Source organism: Anabrus simplex, chromosome 12, assembly GCF_040414725.1.
Source record: "Anabrus simplex isolate iqAnaSimp1 chromosome 12, ASM4041472v1, whole genome shotgun sequence".
Taxonomy (NCBI): domain Eukaryota; kingdom Metazoa; phylum Arthropoda; class Insecta; order Orthoptera; family Tettigoniidae; genus Anabrus; species Anabrus simplex.
In genome coordinates, this window is record NC_090276.1 from 102094025 (window position 1) to 102111999 (window position 17975).

The 17975-nt window shown below is 37.6% G+C and overlaps 1 protein-coding gene across 1 annotated transcript in view; it reads right to left on the reverse strand.

The window, feature by feature from the left end:
- Window positions 1–17975, reverse strand: part of LOC136884169 (uncharacterized) — a 168172-nt gene that overhangs the window by 59507 nt on the left and 90690 nt on the right. The window contains exons 4-5 of the mRNA XM_067156206.2: window positions 15929–16025; window positions 4947–5087 (exon numbers count right to left, since the gene is read on the reverse strand). Coding sequence (XP_067012307.2) covers window positions 4947–5087; window positions 15929–16025 — 238 coding nt within the window. The remainder of the gene's footprint in view (window positions 1–4946; window positions 5088–15928; window positions 16026–17975) is intronic.

A 17975-nucleotide genomic window follows, 5' to 3' on the forward strand; every position in this document is an offset into this window, starting at 1 on the left:
CGTGCCAAGAACATAAGGTGAAATTCTTTACGTTTCGCAGAGAACTGTGCTCCAATATAAAAATAATATAGAAGCCTCCACCTTATCAATACAATGTTTATTTACAATCATCATCATCATCATCATCATCATCATCATCATCATCATTTCCCTTTATCCACCTGTAGCCGGGTAGGGGCAAATATGGTTCCTCTCCACTTTCTTCGGTCTTTCCACCAACTCCTCCTCCAACACTGTGTCCCAGTCCAGGTTTCTTTCTATAATGCTGCGTTGGATGGTATCCTTCCATCTCAATCGTGGTCGTCCACGGCCTCTCCGTCCTTGGATTTGAATTTCCATCACTTTTTTTGGCATTCTTTCGTCGCTCATTCGCTTTATGTGCCCAAACCATCTTAGTCGGCTCTTCTCTATTCTATCATTCATTTTTTCCACTCCAATTTCTTCCCGGATTTTCTCATTCCTTATTTTGTCTCTTCTACTCTTCTGTATCATACTCCTCAAGAATTTCATTTCGGCTGCCTGTATTCGACTCTCATCCTTCTTTGTCATTGTCCAAGTTTCTGCTCCGTAAGTTGTTATGGGTACGTAATACATCTTGTACATAGTATCCTTTGCTTCCATTGGCACATCTTTGTCCCATAACATATTTCTTACACTACGATAGAAACAACTTCCAGCTTGAATCCTTTTACTAATCTCAGCATCCAGTCGAGCATTCTCCATTAATTCACTCCCCAGGTATTTAAACGTTTATTTACAAGATGCAGTAAATTCAGTACCGGTTTCGACCCCTATGGGGTCATCCTACGCTGTTATACATTAAATCGGTTTCAAAAACATCACATTATAAGACATAATGCCTTCATATCACTGACCCAATTTGACAGATCATGAAAAAGTAAATATTACAGTAGTATAATGGTTCTTTTCTTATTGACTAGAAAGTTGCTTATTATGTAAAGCGTCATCTCATTGTAGCCTGAGTCTAGTGAACATCAAATAAAGTTTACAACGGTATATGTGGAATTATTACATGTTTACATGTAGGCTATATTGTTGGAACATGCATTGTCTATTAAAAACAAATATATACACATAAAATTTGACCCGCTATAACAGGCCATTTAAAAGTGGATGAAATGATAAAAACAAGATAAAATGGGTCCACATTTAACTCTAGTTTGTATTGGTTTGTTGTTGCTGCATTATTCTTGTAATATGGTAAGTACACAGTGTTTGTATTCTAATGTTTAAACTTGTGATAGTTTTTGTTTATTCCGGTACTGAATTATTGTGAGAAATTGCGTACATAAACAGAATACATTGAATAAGAAACTAAATGTATTAAAACAATCACATAATCAGCATTTACGAAATCACACACCCAATAGACAACATTTGGCTAGATCTACTGACAATGATCAGCATGTATTCCATCCTCCTATGAAAAACCTAACTAATACATTATTCAATGAAACTGAATCCACTATACTGAACAAGGGACCCAAACACAATTGGGGAAATGACTCAATATTCCATAATATTACTACTATCATTACTGAAACTGAAAATGCCATAAACAAAATACCACATGAACAACAGGATGAAATCAGATATGAAATCAAGAAAAAATTACCACAATATATTAATAGAATCAGTAAAGAGAACAATAAACAAGATATCATGAACCACATACAACTCAAAAAGCTCAAAAACAAAATTAATCAAAACAACTTACTAATAATCAAAGCAGACAAAGGTAACACAACGGTTATCATGGATAAAGATGAATACATAACTAAAACCAAAACTTGTTTCCAAAACGAAACTTTTCAAATCAAAAATAAAGATCCCACTAACAGTATTCAAAGAAACTTAAAAACTTTACTAAAAAACACTCACTTTCTTTTAAATGAACAGGAAATCACAAAAATTATCACAATGAACCCAGGACTACCCACTGCTAAAGCATACCCAAAAATCCATAAAGACAATATACCTATGAGGCCTATAATAAATTATAAACCAAGTCCCACCTACAAATTATCACAATTCATTCAAAGATATCTCAAAAAATAATGTATTCCAAGCCAAAAAAGCCATAAAAAACTCAATAGAATTCTGCAACATCACTAAAAATATAAAAATAGAGAAGTACCACAGATTAGCATCATATGATATAATAAATATGTACCCCAATATACCTACACAGAAAACCATAGAAATCATAGAATCCAATCTCAAAAATCATAGCAAACTTAGTAAGCTAGAAATAGAGGAATTCATAAAATTATTACATTTTGTCATCAACAATAATTACTTTAAATTTCACAACACCATATATCACCAAAAAGGACTACCCATGGGATCTCCAACATCAGGTATACTGGCAGAAATATATATAGACTACTTGGAACACCAAGAAATCCAAAAACTAGATAATATCCCCTTTTGGTGTAGATTTGTTGACGATGTATTTGTTATAATAGACAACAGGCATACCAATGAAGACAAAATCCTAGAACAATTAAATGGAACATAAAATTCACTATGGAAACGGAAAACAACAATAACATAAATTACCTAGATATATCTATAATTAGACATAATGACCACTTAACATATAAAATATACAGAAAACCTACTCATACATCCAATACAATAAAAATAGACTACCCATATTTGCCCCTACCTGGCTACAGCTGGATAAAGGGAAATGATGATGATGACAACTTACCACTCACAAAAGAAGATCTAAATAAAGAATTAAATTTAATCCATGATATAGCCAGACAGAATGGATACAAAAAAGAAATAATTAACAAGATTATTAACAAAATAAAAAACCAACCAAAAACCAAGTTAACCAGAACCGAGAAAGATAAAAGACTACGTACTATTCACCTATAACAATAGACATATACATCCCATAACAAACGTTTTCAAAAAACAAGGCCTAAAAATAGCCTACAAAACTACACATAGCAACGCCAACATCTTACACAATTCTAAATCCGTCAACAATAAAAATCAATACAACCACTCAGGCGTCTACCGCTTGAAATGTAATGACTGCGAGGCCAGCTACATAGGGCATGCTGGTAGGAACTTTCAGATACGATATAACGAATACACAAATGCAGTTAAGCACAGACATTTTTCAGCTATGGGACAACACATTGATGACCAAAAACATAGATTTACAAATATTAACCATGACATGCAAATTCTGAATACAAACCCCAAAAGCCCCTTGCTCAGCATCTTGGAAGAATTTTACATTAATTTAGATCAATACGTCAACCCAAATTTCAACCTAAATGAAATCACAGAAAAAACTAACATTCTTTTCGATACAGTTATTCCCTTTCTAAAAAATTATTATCTGAAAAGAATTAAAAAACAACAGCCCATACATACAAATGAACCGCCTAAAGACCCTCCCTACCCTAGTTCCGCACTCTCCACAGATGCCCCTCCCAACCCTCCAAACTTCCCCTCCGTATCCGCGAACTACAGCCCCAGAATAACACGTAACAGATCTGGACATGCAGCCGTGCAGCACACACAGTGCCAACACCCAATGTAAGTATATTATACACATATTACACTTTTCTAGCCCATTAAACGCTGTTTCTTACACAACCTATCTCTAATTTCAGGTATTACAGTCTACAATATAAAGGAAGCCCTCACGTTATCACCTAGAACTTATGCATATTGGTTGACATCAACATAGTTTTAATTCCAAGATGCATGGCATTACTTAATACTCCAGTTTATAATAGGCATTATCTCAACTTAGCAATGGTGCACGCAATTTCTCACAATAATTCAGTACATCAAGACAACTGTAATATATCATACTAGCATTAATCAAGAAAACATCGGAATGAACAAAAACTATAACAAGTTTAAACATTAGAATACAAACACTGTGTACTTACCATATTACAAGAATAATGCAGCAACAACAAACCAGTACAAACTAGAGTTCAATGTGGACCCATTTTATCTTGTTTTTATCATTTCATCCACTTTTAAACGGCCTGTTATAGCGGGTCAAATTTTATGTGTATATATTCCATTTTTAATAGACAATGCATGTTCCAACAATATAGCCTATATGTAAACATGTAATAATTCCACATATACCGTTGTAAACTTTATTTGATGTTCACTAGACTCAGGCTACAATGAGATGACGCTTTACATAATAAGCAACTTTCTAGTCAATGAGAAAAGATCCATTACACTACTGTTATATTTACTTTTTCATGATCTGTCAAATTGGGTCAGTGATATGAAGGCATTATGTCTTATAATGTGATGTTTTTGAAACCGATTTAATGTATAACAGCTGAGGATGACCCCATAGGGGGTCGAAACCAGTCCTGAATTCACTGCATCCTGTAAATAAACATTGTATTGATAAGGTGGAGGCTTCCATATTATTTTTATATTGTAGTAGCAATCAATACGGAAATGAAGCTCTTAGATTATGAGAGAACTGTGCACTGCGTCATCAGAAGAAAATCTTGACTGTCCACGAGAAAGGCTTCTTAAACAATGACTTTAAAAAAAAAATTTAGACGTTATAATAGAAGTGGAAATGGTACGTTCATTCGTCACCAGATGGCTCCCCGAACGTGGCACAGCCCTAGCGTTCGAAACGGAAGCTGACCGAACCATCAGAATCAGTCTAAGAGGGTCACATAACTTGTGTATGTAACATATGACATTGACAGCTGTCACATCTTTCAAACCAGAAGGTCAGATACCATGTTTTATGTTCAATATATCAATATTGCCAAAATTGTCACTTACCATGTTTTACACCTGAACCTCTCATATTATGCGAAAGTGCTACTATGGCCCTGGTTGAAAGGTGAACATGATGTCCCACACAGCCTAGCATCTACAACTGTCATAGAAACTTAACTCACCTCAACGACTCGGATGTGATGATTGAGGCGAGATGCATTGAAGGCCTGCTCCACAGGCATCACGGTGGGGGTTATCACAACAGCCAAGTTGCTTTTCGTCATTTTGTTCACATCTGCACGACTTGCTACCTTCTGGAGGAACTGCGTAAGTATAAAGCATATCACACAAATTACTTCTACTCAATAATGGTACTTTTTGGGCCAACAATATACTGTACCAGAAAATCACAATCAATAAAATTTTAATTATTACGAATCAGGATCAGCATGCTGTACAAGTAATGCCCATTAGTTACTGGTGCTCATGTTCTATATGCTCAAAGACTATAAGCAGAGCTAAAGGCATAATGCAGGGTTCCCCCTTCTCTTCAATGTTGCTTAATAACATCTCCACAGACAACATGATCTGTGAACTTCCCAAACCACCAGAATCAACCAAGGAGTATGGCTATACGCTCACACCCACCGTGCTTAATATCTCTTATGGCTTTCAACGATGACATAATCATAATAGGAAAAGATGAAACGCAGCAGCACATTCACAGAAATGACAATACAAATGTTTAAAGACGGTCTGAAAAACTTGTTAAATCAAAATACAACTCTATCACCAAAGGTATACTTTCCCTTCAACCATTAACACTACTATCAAATTATGCAATACCAATCAATGAACCAATGTGTGCATTGTGTGCTGCTCCAAGATTCTGCAATATTCAGCCCTCGAAAATTAATGACCGAATGAAGAACAAAGCTTGACACATTAATATCACAATTATTTCAGCCACATCAGAAATTTGCGGTACCATCTTAATTTAATTGCCCAACTTTAACATACACCTTCCAAACTACATCATCATCGTCCAGCTGCAGTTTCCTAGGTGTGGTGTACAAGCACTCATCACATCTTTCTGTCAAAGTATAATTTCTGTTCCTCTACATCCTCCCACTTGAAATTCCTCTTGCTAACCTCTGATTTCACTGTGTATCCACAGATTCCTTGACCTCTCCCCTTTCACTTCTCTGTCAAAGTAATTCCTTGCGGTTCTCATTCCATCCATCCTCATGATGTCCAAAACAGTGTAGCCTGCGTCTTCCTAAAAGCTTGGTAACATATTCTGATGGCAGCCTCCTTCCCGTTTGCTTCATTTCTAATCATGTCTTTCCCAGTCTTTTGCTTCATTGTTCTGATGAATTTTATTTCTGTCAAGTGGATTTTTCTATTAGCATTGTTATGTAGGGTACATGTTTCGAGTCCATAGGCATTGAATGAAGTAGGCCTGAAACATGGTCAATTCTGCTTCTCGTATATTTTATCATTCCACAGTAGATCTCTTACTTGAAAATAAAATTGAGAAGCTTTTGATTCATATCATTTCTGTTTTATTGTGTTATCTTTGGAAATGATACTTCCAAGTTGGAAACAGATTGTAAAAGAGTTCCTTCCAGAAAAATGTTTGAATCTATGCCTTTCATGTTGATAGTCATTTCAACAGTTTTTGTTTTACTGAAGTTTAGTCCATATTCTTTAAACTTGTCACTCCAAAGATTTAGTTTCTCCCCTACCTCTGCCTCATTTTCTGCCCAGATCAGAACATCACCTGCAAATATTAGTGTTAGAAGTTCTTTTATGAATTTTACGATCCAATTCACGACGATGAGCAGGAGTGGTGACAAAACTGTGCTCTTCTTTGGTCTCAAACCAATCTGATCTTCCATCCCCTGCTTGGACACAACTAAAGCATTTTTGATAGAGCATCTTTACCTTATCAATCAGGAAGTTTGGCACACCTATACTTCTAGGCATTCCCAGATTATCTCTCTAGGCACACTGTTGTAAGCTGCCTCAATGTTCATAAAAACCATCACTAAGTTCCTTCCATATTCCCGATGCTTCTCCATTCTGACGGCAAATATCAAGTCTGTAGCGCTTCGGCTCTTCCTGAAGCCCTGTTGTTCCTCTTCCAATACTGGTTCTACTCTATTCCTGATTCTTCTTTCAATTATCTTCTCCAGAAGTTTGAGTGAGTGAGAATGTAGAGCGATACTCCTATTATTTCCACATTTCTTCCTGTTTCCCGTTTTATCCAGGGAGATAATGATACCTTTCATCCAATCCTCCGGTATCCTGTTCTCTTTCCAGATGACAAAAAATACTCTATACAATCAATGTATGCCTTTATCATGTCAGCAGTGGAGTCATCAAACCCTGGGAACTTTCCATTGCTCATGTTTTTCAGCTCAAACTCAACTTCTAGCCATGTTAACTGGTGTTGTGCTCCCTCGCACACACTTAAACTGCGATCTTCAACGGTGTAATTTCCAAGACTTTCTCCATTTAATAAAACTAATGAGAGCGAAGATGGATCCATAGTACATGACGAAAAGGGTCTTCAGAAGGTGATATCAAAGTATTTTGAAAAGGTGATGACAAAGTATTTTGAAAAACTTTATGATGATGATGACTGCTCAGAGGAAGGAGATAAGAAAATGAAAATAATAGATGGAGAAAATGAAGAGAACCTGATAACATGGTTGGAACTTGAAAGGACAGTGAAAGCAACGACCAAAGGTAAAGCAAGTGGAAAAGATGAATTCAATGCTGATATTATTAAGGCAGAAGGAAGCATTGGACTATAGTGGCTATACCGAACTCTCAATGCCATATGGAAGGATGAAAGAATACCTGAAGATTGGCAACAAGGAAGCATTGTACAATTGTTCAAAAAAGAAAATATGAAAAAATGTGAAAATTATAGAGGTAAACCCTATTACATATGGGCTAAAAATAATGGAGAGTCATAGACAAAAGACTGAGGGATATAACAGAAACACAGAGGAAGAACAATATGGCTTTAGACCAAACAGATCAACAATAGACTTGATATTTACAGCACGAAACGATAACGGAGAAACATCTGGAAAGAACAAGGAAATCATCTTCGTATTTTTAGATTTGGAAGCAGCTTATGATACAGTTAAGAAAAAACATGTATCAGAATGCCTACGGAAAAGGAATGTACCAAAAATATTAATTAAAGAGATAAAAATGTTGTGTCATGAGGGTTTTTTTTGCTAGTTGCTTTACGTCGCACCAACACAGATAGGTCTTATGGCGACGATGGGACAGGGAATGGCTAGGAGTGGGAAGGAAGCGGCCGTGGCCTTAATTAAGGTACAGCCCCAGCATTTGCCTGGTGTGAAAATGGGAAACCACGGAAAACCATTTTTAGGGCTACCGACAGTGGAGTTCGAACCTACTATCTCCCGAATACTGGATACCGGCCGCACTTAAGTGACTGCAGCTATCGAGCTCGGTTGTCATGAGAGTAAAGGCAGTGTACAAGTGAGGAGTGGTGACTCAAACATTTTATACAAAAAAAGTCTCAACAACGAAGCGCACTGTTGCCATTATTATTATATTGATGGATGAAATCATAAAACGTGTAAAAGAGTATCAGTAGTGATGAAATGAATAATTTGGTATTTGCAGCTGATGTGGTGATTTGAGGAAAAGGAGAAAAGTACAAAGGAGATTGGACATTCGAAACGAAAATCTCAAGGAGTTTAGAATGGTAATTAGTAAAAAGAAAACTATAGTCATGCACTGTGGAAAAGGGAAGCCAAGTGAACAGACTGAGAACAGTTAGAGAATGTAGAACAGTTTACATATAAAGGTAGCATTAAATGAAATCAACCCTGAAATTAATAACAGACTAAGTAAAGGTACAACATTTTATCATTAAGTCAGAGAGCTTTTATGGGATGAAAAGAACCCAGGAGAATGAAATTAACATTACATAAACAGTATTTCATACCAATTGAAGACCTTGATGCAAGAAGGGGACAGCTCCATTTTACAAAACTTTTCAGAAACAATCAAAAACGTTTTAAAAATTTATATTTAAAGATTTCATTTTTATATTTTGCATTAGTTTAGACTTTGTCACTTAAAAACCAAATTCAATGATATTTTGTAAAAACAAATTATTCTTCATATAACATACGTCTTAAATATTCATGTATGTATTGGAGTTGTCCTATTTTTGCTCCAAATACATGTGTTTTTATTGGTTTTCGTGTTAAAAAAGGAGAGAATAGTGACAAAAACAATCATATATTTTGGAACGGAAACAATATACTATATCGGACGCACAAAGGGCTTCCAGGTCGGAGAGGATGAGAAAGTTCTCGGAGAAGAAAAAGAAGAAATTAACTCAAATGTATTGATTTAAGTGCTCCAATGTGGGCGTAAAATATGTAAATAATAAACTAAGTTACTTTATTCGTTATGTGACAGGATTTCTTTTTAGTCATCATAATCCCCATTTTCTACATCACTCGTGTTACTTTTAGCATCATCTTCTTAAATCAGTTCATTGTAAAACCACAAGCAATCTGGGGGAACATAGTTTTCAACTAACTCCTTCACATCTTTGAACTTTCGCTGTTTTATTTTCAAAGGCCCATGGTAAAGAACGTTGTCATATTCGGGTAGAGAGAAAGTAATGTTTGGTTTGTCTAGCAGGAAAGCGTCTTTTACTAAAGGCACTACGACTGCCAAAGAACTGCACAATATGATATCTTTGGTGTACTCCACATACCTGTATTTCGATATTGTGAACTTACTGCCTTTAAGCTGATGAGACCACTCGGATGGATATCCTGTTTTTTCCTTATCTGCCATCGCATTAAGGGAGTTTATAATATCGGTTTTGATATCGCGGTAAAACATTTGAACTTACAGTTGCAATCTGGTCCCGTGCTACGAGCTGCCACCACTGCACCTGTAAGATCGATAATCTCTTCTCCCCTTGCCCTCTTCTTCAAAACACTGCGGTTCCATTTGGTAGAGTCTCTCTTCCGCTTTCGGTTTACTTTGCCTACACAATCTACACCTTTAGGCCTACTAGAACATTCATCCTTAGCCTGACTAGAAACTCCACCTGTTTTATTCACATTAATAGGCCCAGGCCTACTGCAATCTCTGTAACTGTCACTATCCGGAACATAATCAGGATCTGAATCACAGTTAACTACATCACGGAAAGCACTCATGACAAACACACGAACAAACAATATCAAGCTTGTACTGAAGTAAACAATGGACTAGAGGTATTCACTGCTGACACCTCGAGCGCTTGCCAGACAGTGAACTCTGTTTGCCACAAGCTCCCGGGAGCTGTCCCATTCTTCCCTCGAACCACAGGCTGTTACAACTTCTTTCCTTTAATATCTTATGGAATATTAGTTGGAGCTGTATCGCTCTTCCACACAGAGAGAATATTTTTCTTCATGTATGTCAATAAAAAACAGAAAACCAGTACAAAGTGGAGCTGTCCCATTCTTGCACCGAGGTCTTCAATTGGACTAGAAATGCTGGTAACTAATAAGAGACAAGATAGTAAGATCCAAGCAGTATAAATGAATTTTTTAAGAACATTGATTATAAAGACAAAAGATAGAATTCAAAATATCAAAATCAGAGAAGAGCTAAATATTGAACCGTTAGTACAGAAGATACAGAAAGCAAGATTGAGATGGTTCGGACATGTAAAAACAATGGGAAAGGAACGGGTAGCAAGAAGGGAATTGGAAAGAAAAGTTAAGGGAAAGAGACCAGTTGGAAGACCGCAAAGAAGGTGGATGGATCAGATCTGGAAGAACATTAGAGGAGCTGGATTCGATATGGAGGAAATAATGGAACAGGAAAAGTGGAAGGACAGAAAGGAGTGGAGGAGGCTTGTTAACCACAGCCGGGCAACTGGAGTGGGACGTTGATGATGATGATGACTGATGTCGTTCTTCATTTCTTCTCTGATGCCTTGATCTGTCTCCTACTTCCGGTCAGCGGGTTCTCAGATATGAAGTGACGTGCGGTTAGTCGTTGAACAGGATCTCCAGAAGTTCTACCTGGATGTTTTGGTTTCATTGTCGAATCACAATACTTCTCTGTCAGTTTTGATACCAGATTGAGGTGAAAACTCAGTTGAGAATCAGTCCCACCTTTCTTTTGGAAGAGAAATGTATTGAAAACAGCAACGTCCAATAAGAGCCGGAACATTTTCATGTAGTACATCTTTAGTCTCCTCCGTGCCACAGCGTAACTGGCGACGCACTGGCCAGACAAACCGACTCCTCTCATTCCTTTGCTGTACTCTATACTCAACAGTAGGCTTGAACTTATTATTTCCTCACTGTCAGTATCTTGTAATAAATGTCCCACTATTTCATGGTCACCGATATAATTCAACATTTTTCCTAACCAAGCTATGTTCATGTTACACAGAATAGTTTACCGCCATACACAGACCAATTTACAAAAAGTTATCAGAACGTGGACAATGGAGTTTGCAGAACAACTGTAAAGTAACAACAACAAATCGCAAGTTTAGTAATTTCAATGTACATATACACAAATAAATTCTATACGAAGAATTTGATGCGGACCGCATGAAGCAACACGAGACAGCTGTCGGACTGCCGCCTAGGCGCGAACTACCTGACTGGTGTGAGACAGGATAAAAATGAATAGGACATCAATAATCACATCTAATATGAATGGAATTAGTTTTAAATTATGATAGTAGTTGGCAGAAGTGATTAAGAATAGCCAGACACCTATAGGAAGCTAACCCAACGTAAGAACACATTTGGAATTACAAGAACGCCTAAAGGCGTCAAACCCAATACTCGTGCAACAGCTGTTGACACCTTTAGACGTCAAACCGAGTTAACGGGTTAAGAGAGCGAGGCAAGATTTCGTGGTCTTTTTCGTTTCTCGTCAGTCCAGCGATCAGACGCACGTTGGCTATCCTCCCTCCCAGGAGGGGCTGCCTTGGTTTCATTTCATTTCTTAGTTTATATTTAATTTTTGCTTGTATTTTCCATAGGAGTTTACTCCTACTCGTCCAGACTCATTACTCAATTACTCACATGCCTTAGTTTTCAGCTGGACCTGCCTGTTTGATTTTGAAGGCATTCCACCTTTTCCTTTAGTTTGATAAAACGTGTAATTAGTAGATTAATTTTATTTCCCTTGGGGTTTGCCTCCAGTAACTCTGTATCACTTGATGCACGTTAGTTTTACCTCTGCCCCGCATCAGAAGGGTTTTTGGTGTGGGAGTAAGTTGAATTGGCCTCTGCGTCAAGTTTAAGTATTTCTGGTTTCCCCTTTGTTTCCATTACGTGGCATAATTGTCTGAAAGCGCATTAACTCTGTATATGTATCATGTGGTTTCTATTAGCCTTAAACGTTGTATTCTGGAAGTTGCATTATGTTAAGGTATCTTTGGTTACTTAAAAGAAAAGCCCTTGGCAAATTACATCTAATTTGTTGTTGGGAGATATCGTAACTGGATTTTTGAATTGATGAATTTTGTTCCGAATTTTCTTTGTAATGTCTATTTTGGAAAATAACATCATAGATCAAGGGATCACCGTTGATTTTCCTAGAAACCCGCAACCTATGTATCCCAATGCCCCTGGTAGGGTTTCCATGCCCGCTCCACATCCTTTTATCATAGTCATCACGTTGCCCAACCTGATGTTCATTTATTTAGACTTGATGCAGTTTATCTGATGCTGGGTTTGGTCCTATGGATGTTCAAGTGCCATGTAATTTAATTTTTCCTTTTTATTTGCTATGTATTGTGTAACCACTGGAAACCAGTTACAATAAATTCTGTCTATTCAGGGCTCTCGAGACTAGTTTTTTTCCAATCTTTTTCCTTATCACTCGCTGTCTTGCATTTCCTCTGAAGTGGCTGAACATGGTATGTACAAGCAAGTGCGGGTTATTGAGATTGTAAACAGAGGATGCTTTAGAACAGGAGGGCAATTCTGATGAAAGTTTGTTAGATTCCGATAGTGATTTGAGTGAAGTGGGTGACATTACTGTACACGAAGTCCTTGGTTCAGAATCGGATACGAGTGACAGTGCGCAGAATGGCAATGTGCACGTCACGGCTAATACATTTCGATGGGAGACCGTGTCTAATTACATGGGTGAAATAGAACAGTTTACAGGAAACTCAGGAATCCAGAATGAAGCAGTTGAGGAATGTGATGGCGCAAAGGGTGTCTCTACATCGAGGAATGTTTCAAAACGTTCCACACCAAACTGTTAAGGTAAGACAGCATCATGTTTTTTGAACAGGCATGTGATAGTATTATTGAAATCCATAAAATAGTACCAAAGTTATAATGCTTTGAACAAAATCTTGCAAAAATCTGAGAAAATTTAAATACCATGCTCAGAACTCCTCTCACAGCATACATGACCGTGTATTTAAATCCCATGCGCTGAGAGGTTAAAACTCAGCCACAGACGCCCAGAGAAATTTGGTTCACTCTGCCATCTAATAAGCCTAGAGTAAAACAAAGCATTGAAATTGAAGAGTCGATAGCCAGATGGTGTCAAATTAAAACGTCTGCACATCGTAGCCGAGGCAATAGATTATTATCATTATTATTATTACGGTGGCCGGAAAACAACCGGTAGGAAGACCTAGGAAGAGATGGCTGGACCAAGTGAAAGAGGACATAGGAACAAGAGGAGTCAGCTGGGATGTAGTCTTGAGAGAGGAGTGGTACATGGACAGACAGAAGTGGAGAGAGCTCGCAAAACCACACCTGGGCAACTGGAGTGGAAAATTGATGATTATTATTATTACGGTACAGGAGAATTTACTCTCTTTGACTGGGTGACTAAACTATTATGGAAATAATGGCCAAAGTCCAAATGCAATCTTGTCCTTGTGTATCTGCATCCTTTTGGATATAATACTATCAAAAAAATTATGTATGTTGCTTCTCCATACCTTCTTACTGATGAATAGCCCATGTAATTTCACTAATTAAAAAATGGCTCGGTGAGCTTGTTTTAGGACTATCTCCAATTGAAGTAATGGGGGGTTATTAAGCAAAAGCCTACAAAAGATCATGGAAACTACTACTATAAGTCCCCCCAGTCATTTTAATTACAATACATACATACATATCCCACGTCGTTCCATCTTAAGCGATGGGTCGGCAAACGAGGCTTCTCCACCAGTTGCGGTCCCTGAACTTCTCTCCTTCTTCAATGCTTTCCAAAGTATGTCCTCTCTGTTGAATGTCAATCTTCACCATGTCCTTGTACCTGAGTCTTGGTCGCCCTCTTGGTCTTTTGTCTTCAAGTTTTAGATCGTACAATTTTTTTGGTAATCTGTTGTCACCCATGCGTCGCATATGTCCATACCATCTCAGTCGCTGCACTGTTATTTTGTCCTGTAGTCTTACAACTTGAGCCTGCTTGTGGATTTCCTCATTATGGACTCTCTCCCTCCGTGTTTTGCCGATCATGCTATGGACAAATTTTATTTCTGCTGCCTGGATTCTACTAACATCTTTTTTTCTCATGGTCCAAGTTTCGCAACCATAGGTCAGGATTGGTACGTAATAAGTTTCATATATGACTCTCTTACATTTGGTTGGTATTTTCTTGAGCCATATTATGTCTTTAACTATTTTGTAAAAGTTGCTACCTGCCTGAATTCTGTGGGAAATTTCCTTATCTATAGAACCAGTATCAGAGATAACACTTCCAAGATATTTGAACTGATGGTTCATCTGTAGCTGTTTCCCCTCCATCTCAATGTGTCCCATTGGTTGCCCGTATCTCTTCATGACCATAACCTCACTTTTCTCTTGGCTGAAGATGAGTCCATATTCTTTAGCAGATTCTACCCAGGAGTTTATTTGTCCTTGAAGATCATCTTTAGAGTCTCCCCACAAGCATATATCATCCGCGAACAATATAACTTTCATTTTCTTACCTCCAATGGTTTGGTGAACTTTTCTCTGAATCTCGTTCATCACAGTGATGAAAAGAAGAGGAGATGGAACACAACCCTGTCTTAACCCAGATTTTCTATCAAAGGTTTCAGTCATTCCTACAGGTGTTTTGACTTTACTTCGGGTATCTTCATACAAATTCTTGATCTGGTGTATCATGTCATCCTGTATTCCAATTTTCTTCAGTGCTTCCCACACCTCTCTATTCACTGTGTCAAATGCTTTCTTGATATCCAGAAAGGCTAACCACAAATCTCGGTTGTGTTCATAGCATTTTTCCATTAACTGACGGACTGTAAAGATTAAATCAGTTGTTGATCTCCCCTTCCTGAATCCATACTGTTCTTCGAAGAGGTTCTCTTCAATAAGGGGTCTGATTTTACGCTCTATAATTCTTTCATAAAGTTTACCAACTTGAGATATTAAAGTGATGCCTCTATAGTTGGAACATTTCTTTCTGTCTACTTTCTTGAAGATTGGAATTATGATGCCTGTTTTCCAATCGACTGGTATGTCCCCTTCTCTCCAGATCTTACGAAAGAGTCTGTAGATCCAATGTTTTCCAGAAATGCCCATTGCCTTGATCATTTCTCCATTAATTTCATCAGCCCCTGCTGATTTTCCAGTTTTGATGTATTTCCAGGCATATTCTACATCATTCCATGTTAATTCTAACCTGTTGTCAGAGGCAGACTTGCAGGAGGTAGTACCAGTAGTACAATGTGCCACAAAAATTACGGCAAAAATGTAACGGATACATAAAATCTACTTACTGGCATTAAAAATGTCTCCACTGATTTTGCTCTTTTTAAAAACATTCATAACCTGAAACACAATTTCATGACTTTTCATGGCTTGCTGATACACTAGTTTAAGAGCCAAGAGAGTCCATTCAGCACTCCAAGTCATTTTGATGTCAGCATGTACAAGATCTATGATGACACATTGGTGTTTAGATCTGGTTTACTCTGACATCAAAACTGACAAGCATGCAGCCTAGGTGTCTGCACACCGTAGTAGTATCATTAACTGTTAATTGAGGAACTTGATAATGTGGCATGTGGTTAGTGATCAACAGCACAACAAAGCTTCATTTGTGACAAATCAATCTCCTCTACAGTGTGTTAAAACAAAAGAAATCTCACCTTCATTAGGAATGCTAGGGTGTTCAGGTGGCAAATAGGCAGCAGAAGACATGTCAACATGATGGCTTCAACCTGTCTGTCTTTCAGCACCAGGCATCTAGAAAAATGACAGGTGGTACAGCACCAGTAGGACTGGATCTTGAGTTCTCTACTCAACACATAAAATATGTAAAAATAAATCTGAAAACTGTTTATGATACCTTTTATACACACGAAGGAGATATAACTAGAGATGTAAAATTATAGCAAAAATATTAAAAATAGCATTTTAGTAACAGCATTTATTGGCCGTAACATGTTTTGTTACTTTATTAGGCCTATTTGGAAGGGACAAATTAAATTAAAATATTAGGCCTATATAAACGAGCATACAAAACGCAACCAATATTGCAATACAGTAGAACCTCGATTCTCCATTTTTGGAGGTACCACGGAGAAAAAAAAACCACGTACAACACGGGAAACAGAAAATGAATGAACCGTCAACAATTTGGCTAAACATCACAAAAATGAAATATGTATACTTATAATCTTACAAACACCCCTAAACCAAACCAAACTACAGCCCCAATGGCCTTCCGCCAACCACACGGCCGCTGCTCAGCCCAAAGACCTGCAGATTACGAGGTGATGCATGGTCAGTGTTATGAATCCTTTCGGCCATTGTTTCTGGCTCGCTAGACCAGAATCGCCATCTTACCATTCAATAGCTCCTCAATTAAAGGTAATCATAGAATGTGTGAACCTGCAACCAGTCCTCATTCGAGGTAAAAATGCTTGACCTGACTGGGAATCAAACCCGGGCCCACCGGGTGAGAGGCAGGCAAGGTAGACCGCAGGGCTGGCTTCAAACATTAATTACCGGTTCGCGACTTAAAAATCTCAAAACTTTACAATCATTTTTACCGGGAAAACTTTGTCAGTTTCCTCTGAAAACTTCAGTTCAACAACTTTGAACAGCTGAACTCTTCGAAAAATCTAATACCCGTAACGCCAAGCCAAACAACAATCGACCACAAGTAGTTTTTAATTCTTTAATCTAATAAAGTAAAGCACATTAGATACAAAAGTGCCCAACATGGTGGCAAAATCCCTTTTTTTTTTATTTTAATAATCCATTGTAATTTGGTCACCGGTATACTGTCCGTATTCAGTTTATGGAAATCTTGTACCGCGTAAATTAGGTCTAAATCGACTATTAAAGGTTATGTTGAACTTGAGAATGTGGTTTCGAATCTAAGTATCGATCCTCAAGTTCTCGAATGTATTATATTCAATTCTGCTCGCCACTAATCATAATCAAATTGGAAAGAGAAAACATATCATTAACACTTCCAAAATTACGGTTATTCGTGACCTTGAACCAGCTGGAAAACGCGCTCGCTGTACAGGTCACTACGACTGCGAAATGATACTATTTTTAAATTTAACGTGAAAAAAAAAAAGACTGCAGTTTTTAAGTTTTTATAACATTTTAACACAAAATGAAATTTCCAGCCTTATATTAGGACCAAAACAGTAATAGACAATGCCAAAACCTCCCATGACTTTATTATATACAGTGTGTAAGGTGCAATATCAGTTCTGGTCTCGATAACATAATTGTATACGATAATATTAAAATACTAAATTTGTGTTACTTAAGGAGTAGTAGTTTCGATTCCTGCCTGAAAGCCCAGTGACTATACAGTGCCCTGAGAGAAGTGCCAAAAACCTGTTCGGCGATACACTCAAAAAAAGGAAAAAAATTAACATGTACCGGTAACCCTGGACATAATGTAGATGTTTTGCAAGTACGAACATTTGACGAAACTACTTCTATCTTCAAGCAGAGCTGCCGAAATGCACTCTGTCTCTTTCTATTTGTTGTGGACACACACTGCTTTATGATTTCCGAGGATTCTCTAAACAATACCACCCAAATGCGATGCTAAGATGGTCCCTTATGCAAGTTCACCGCCGATCGCTTTTCCAGTACGGTACAGTACTTCCTCAAATTACCGCAATGATGGGACAATAACACAAAGATCCGTAAGTATGCCTTAGC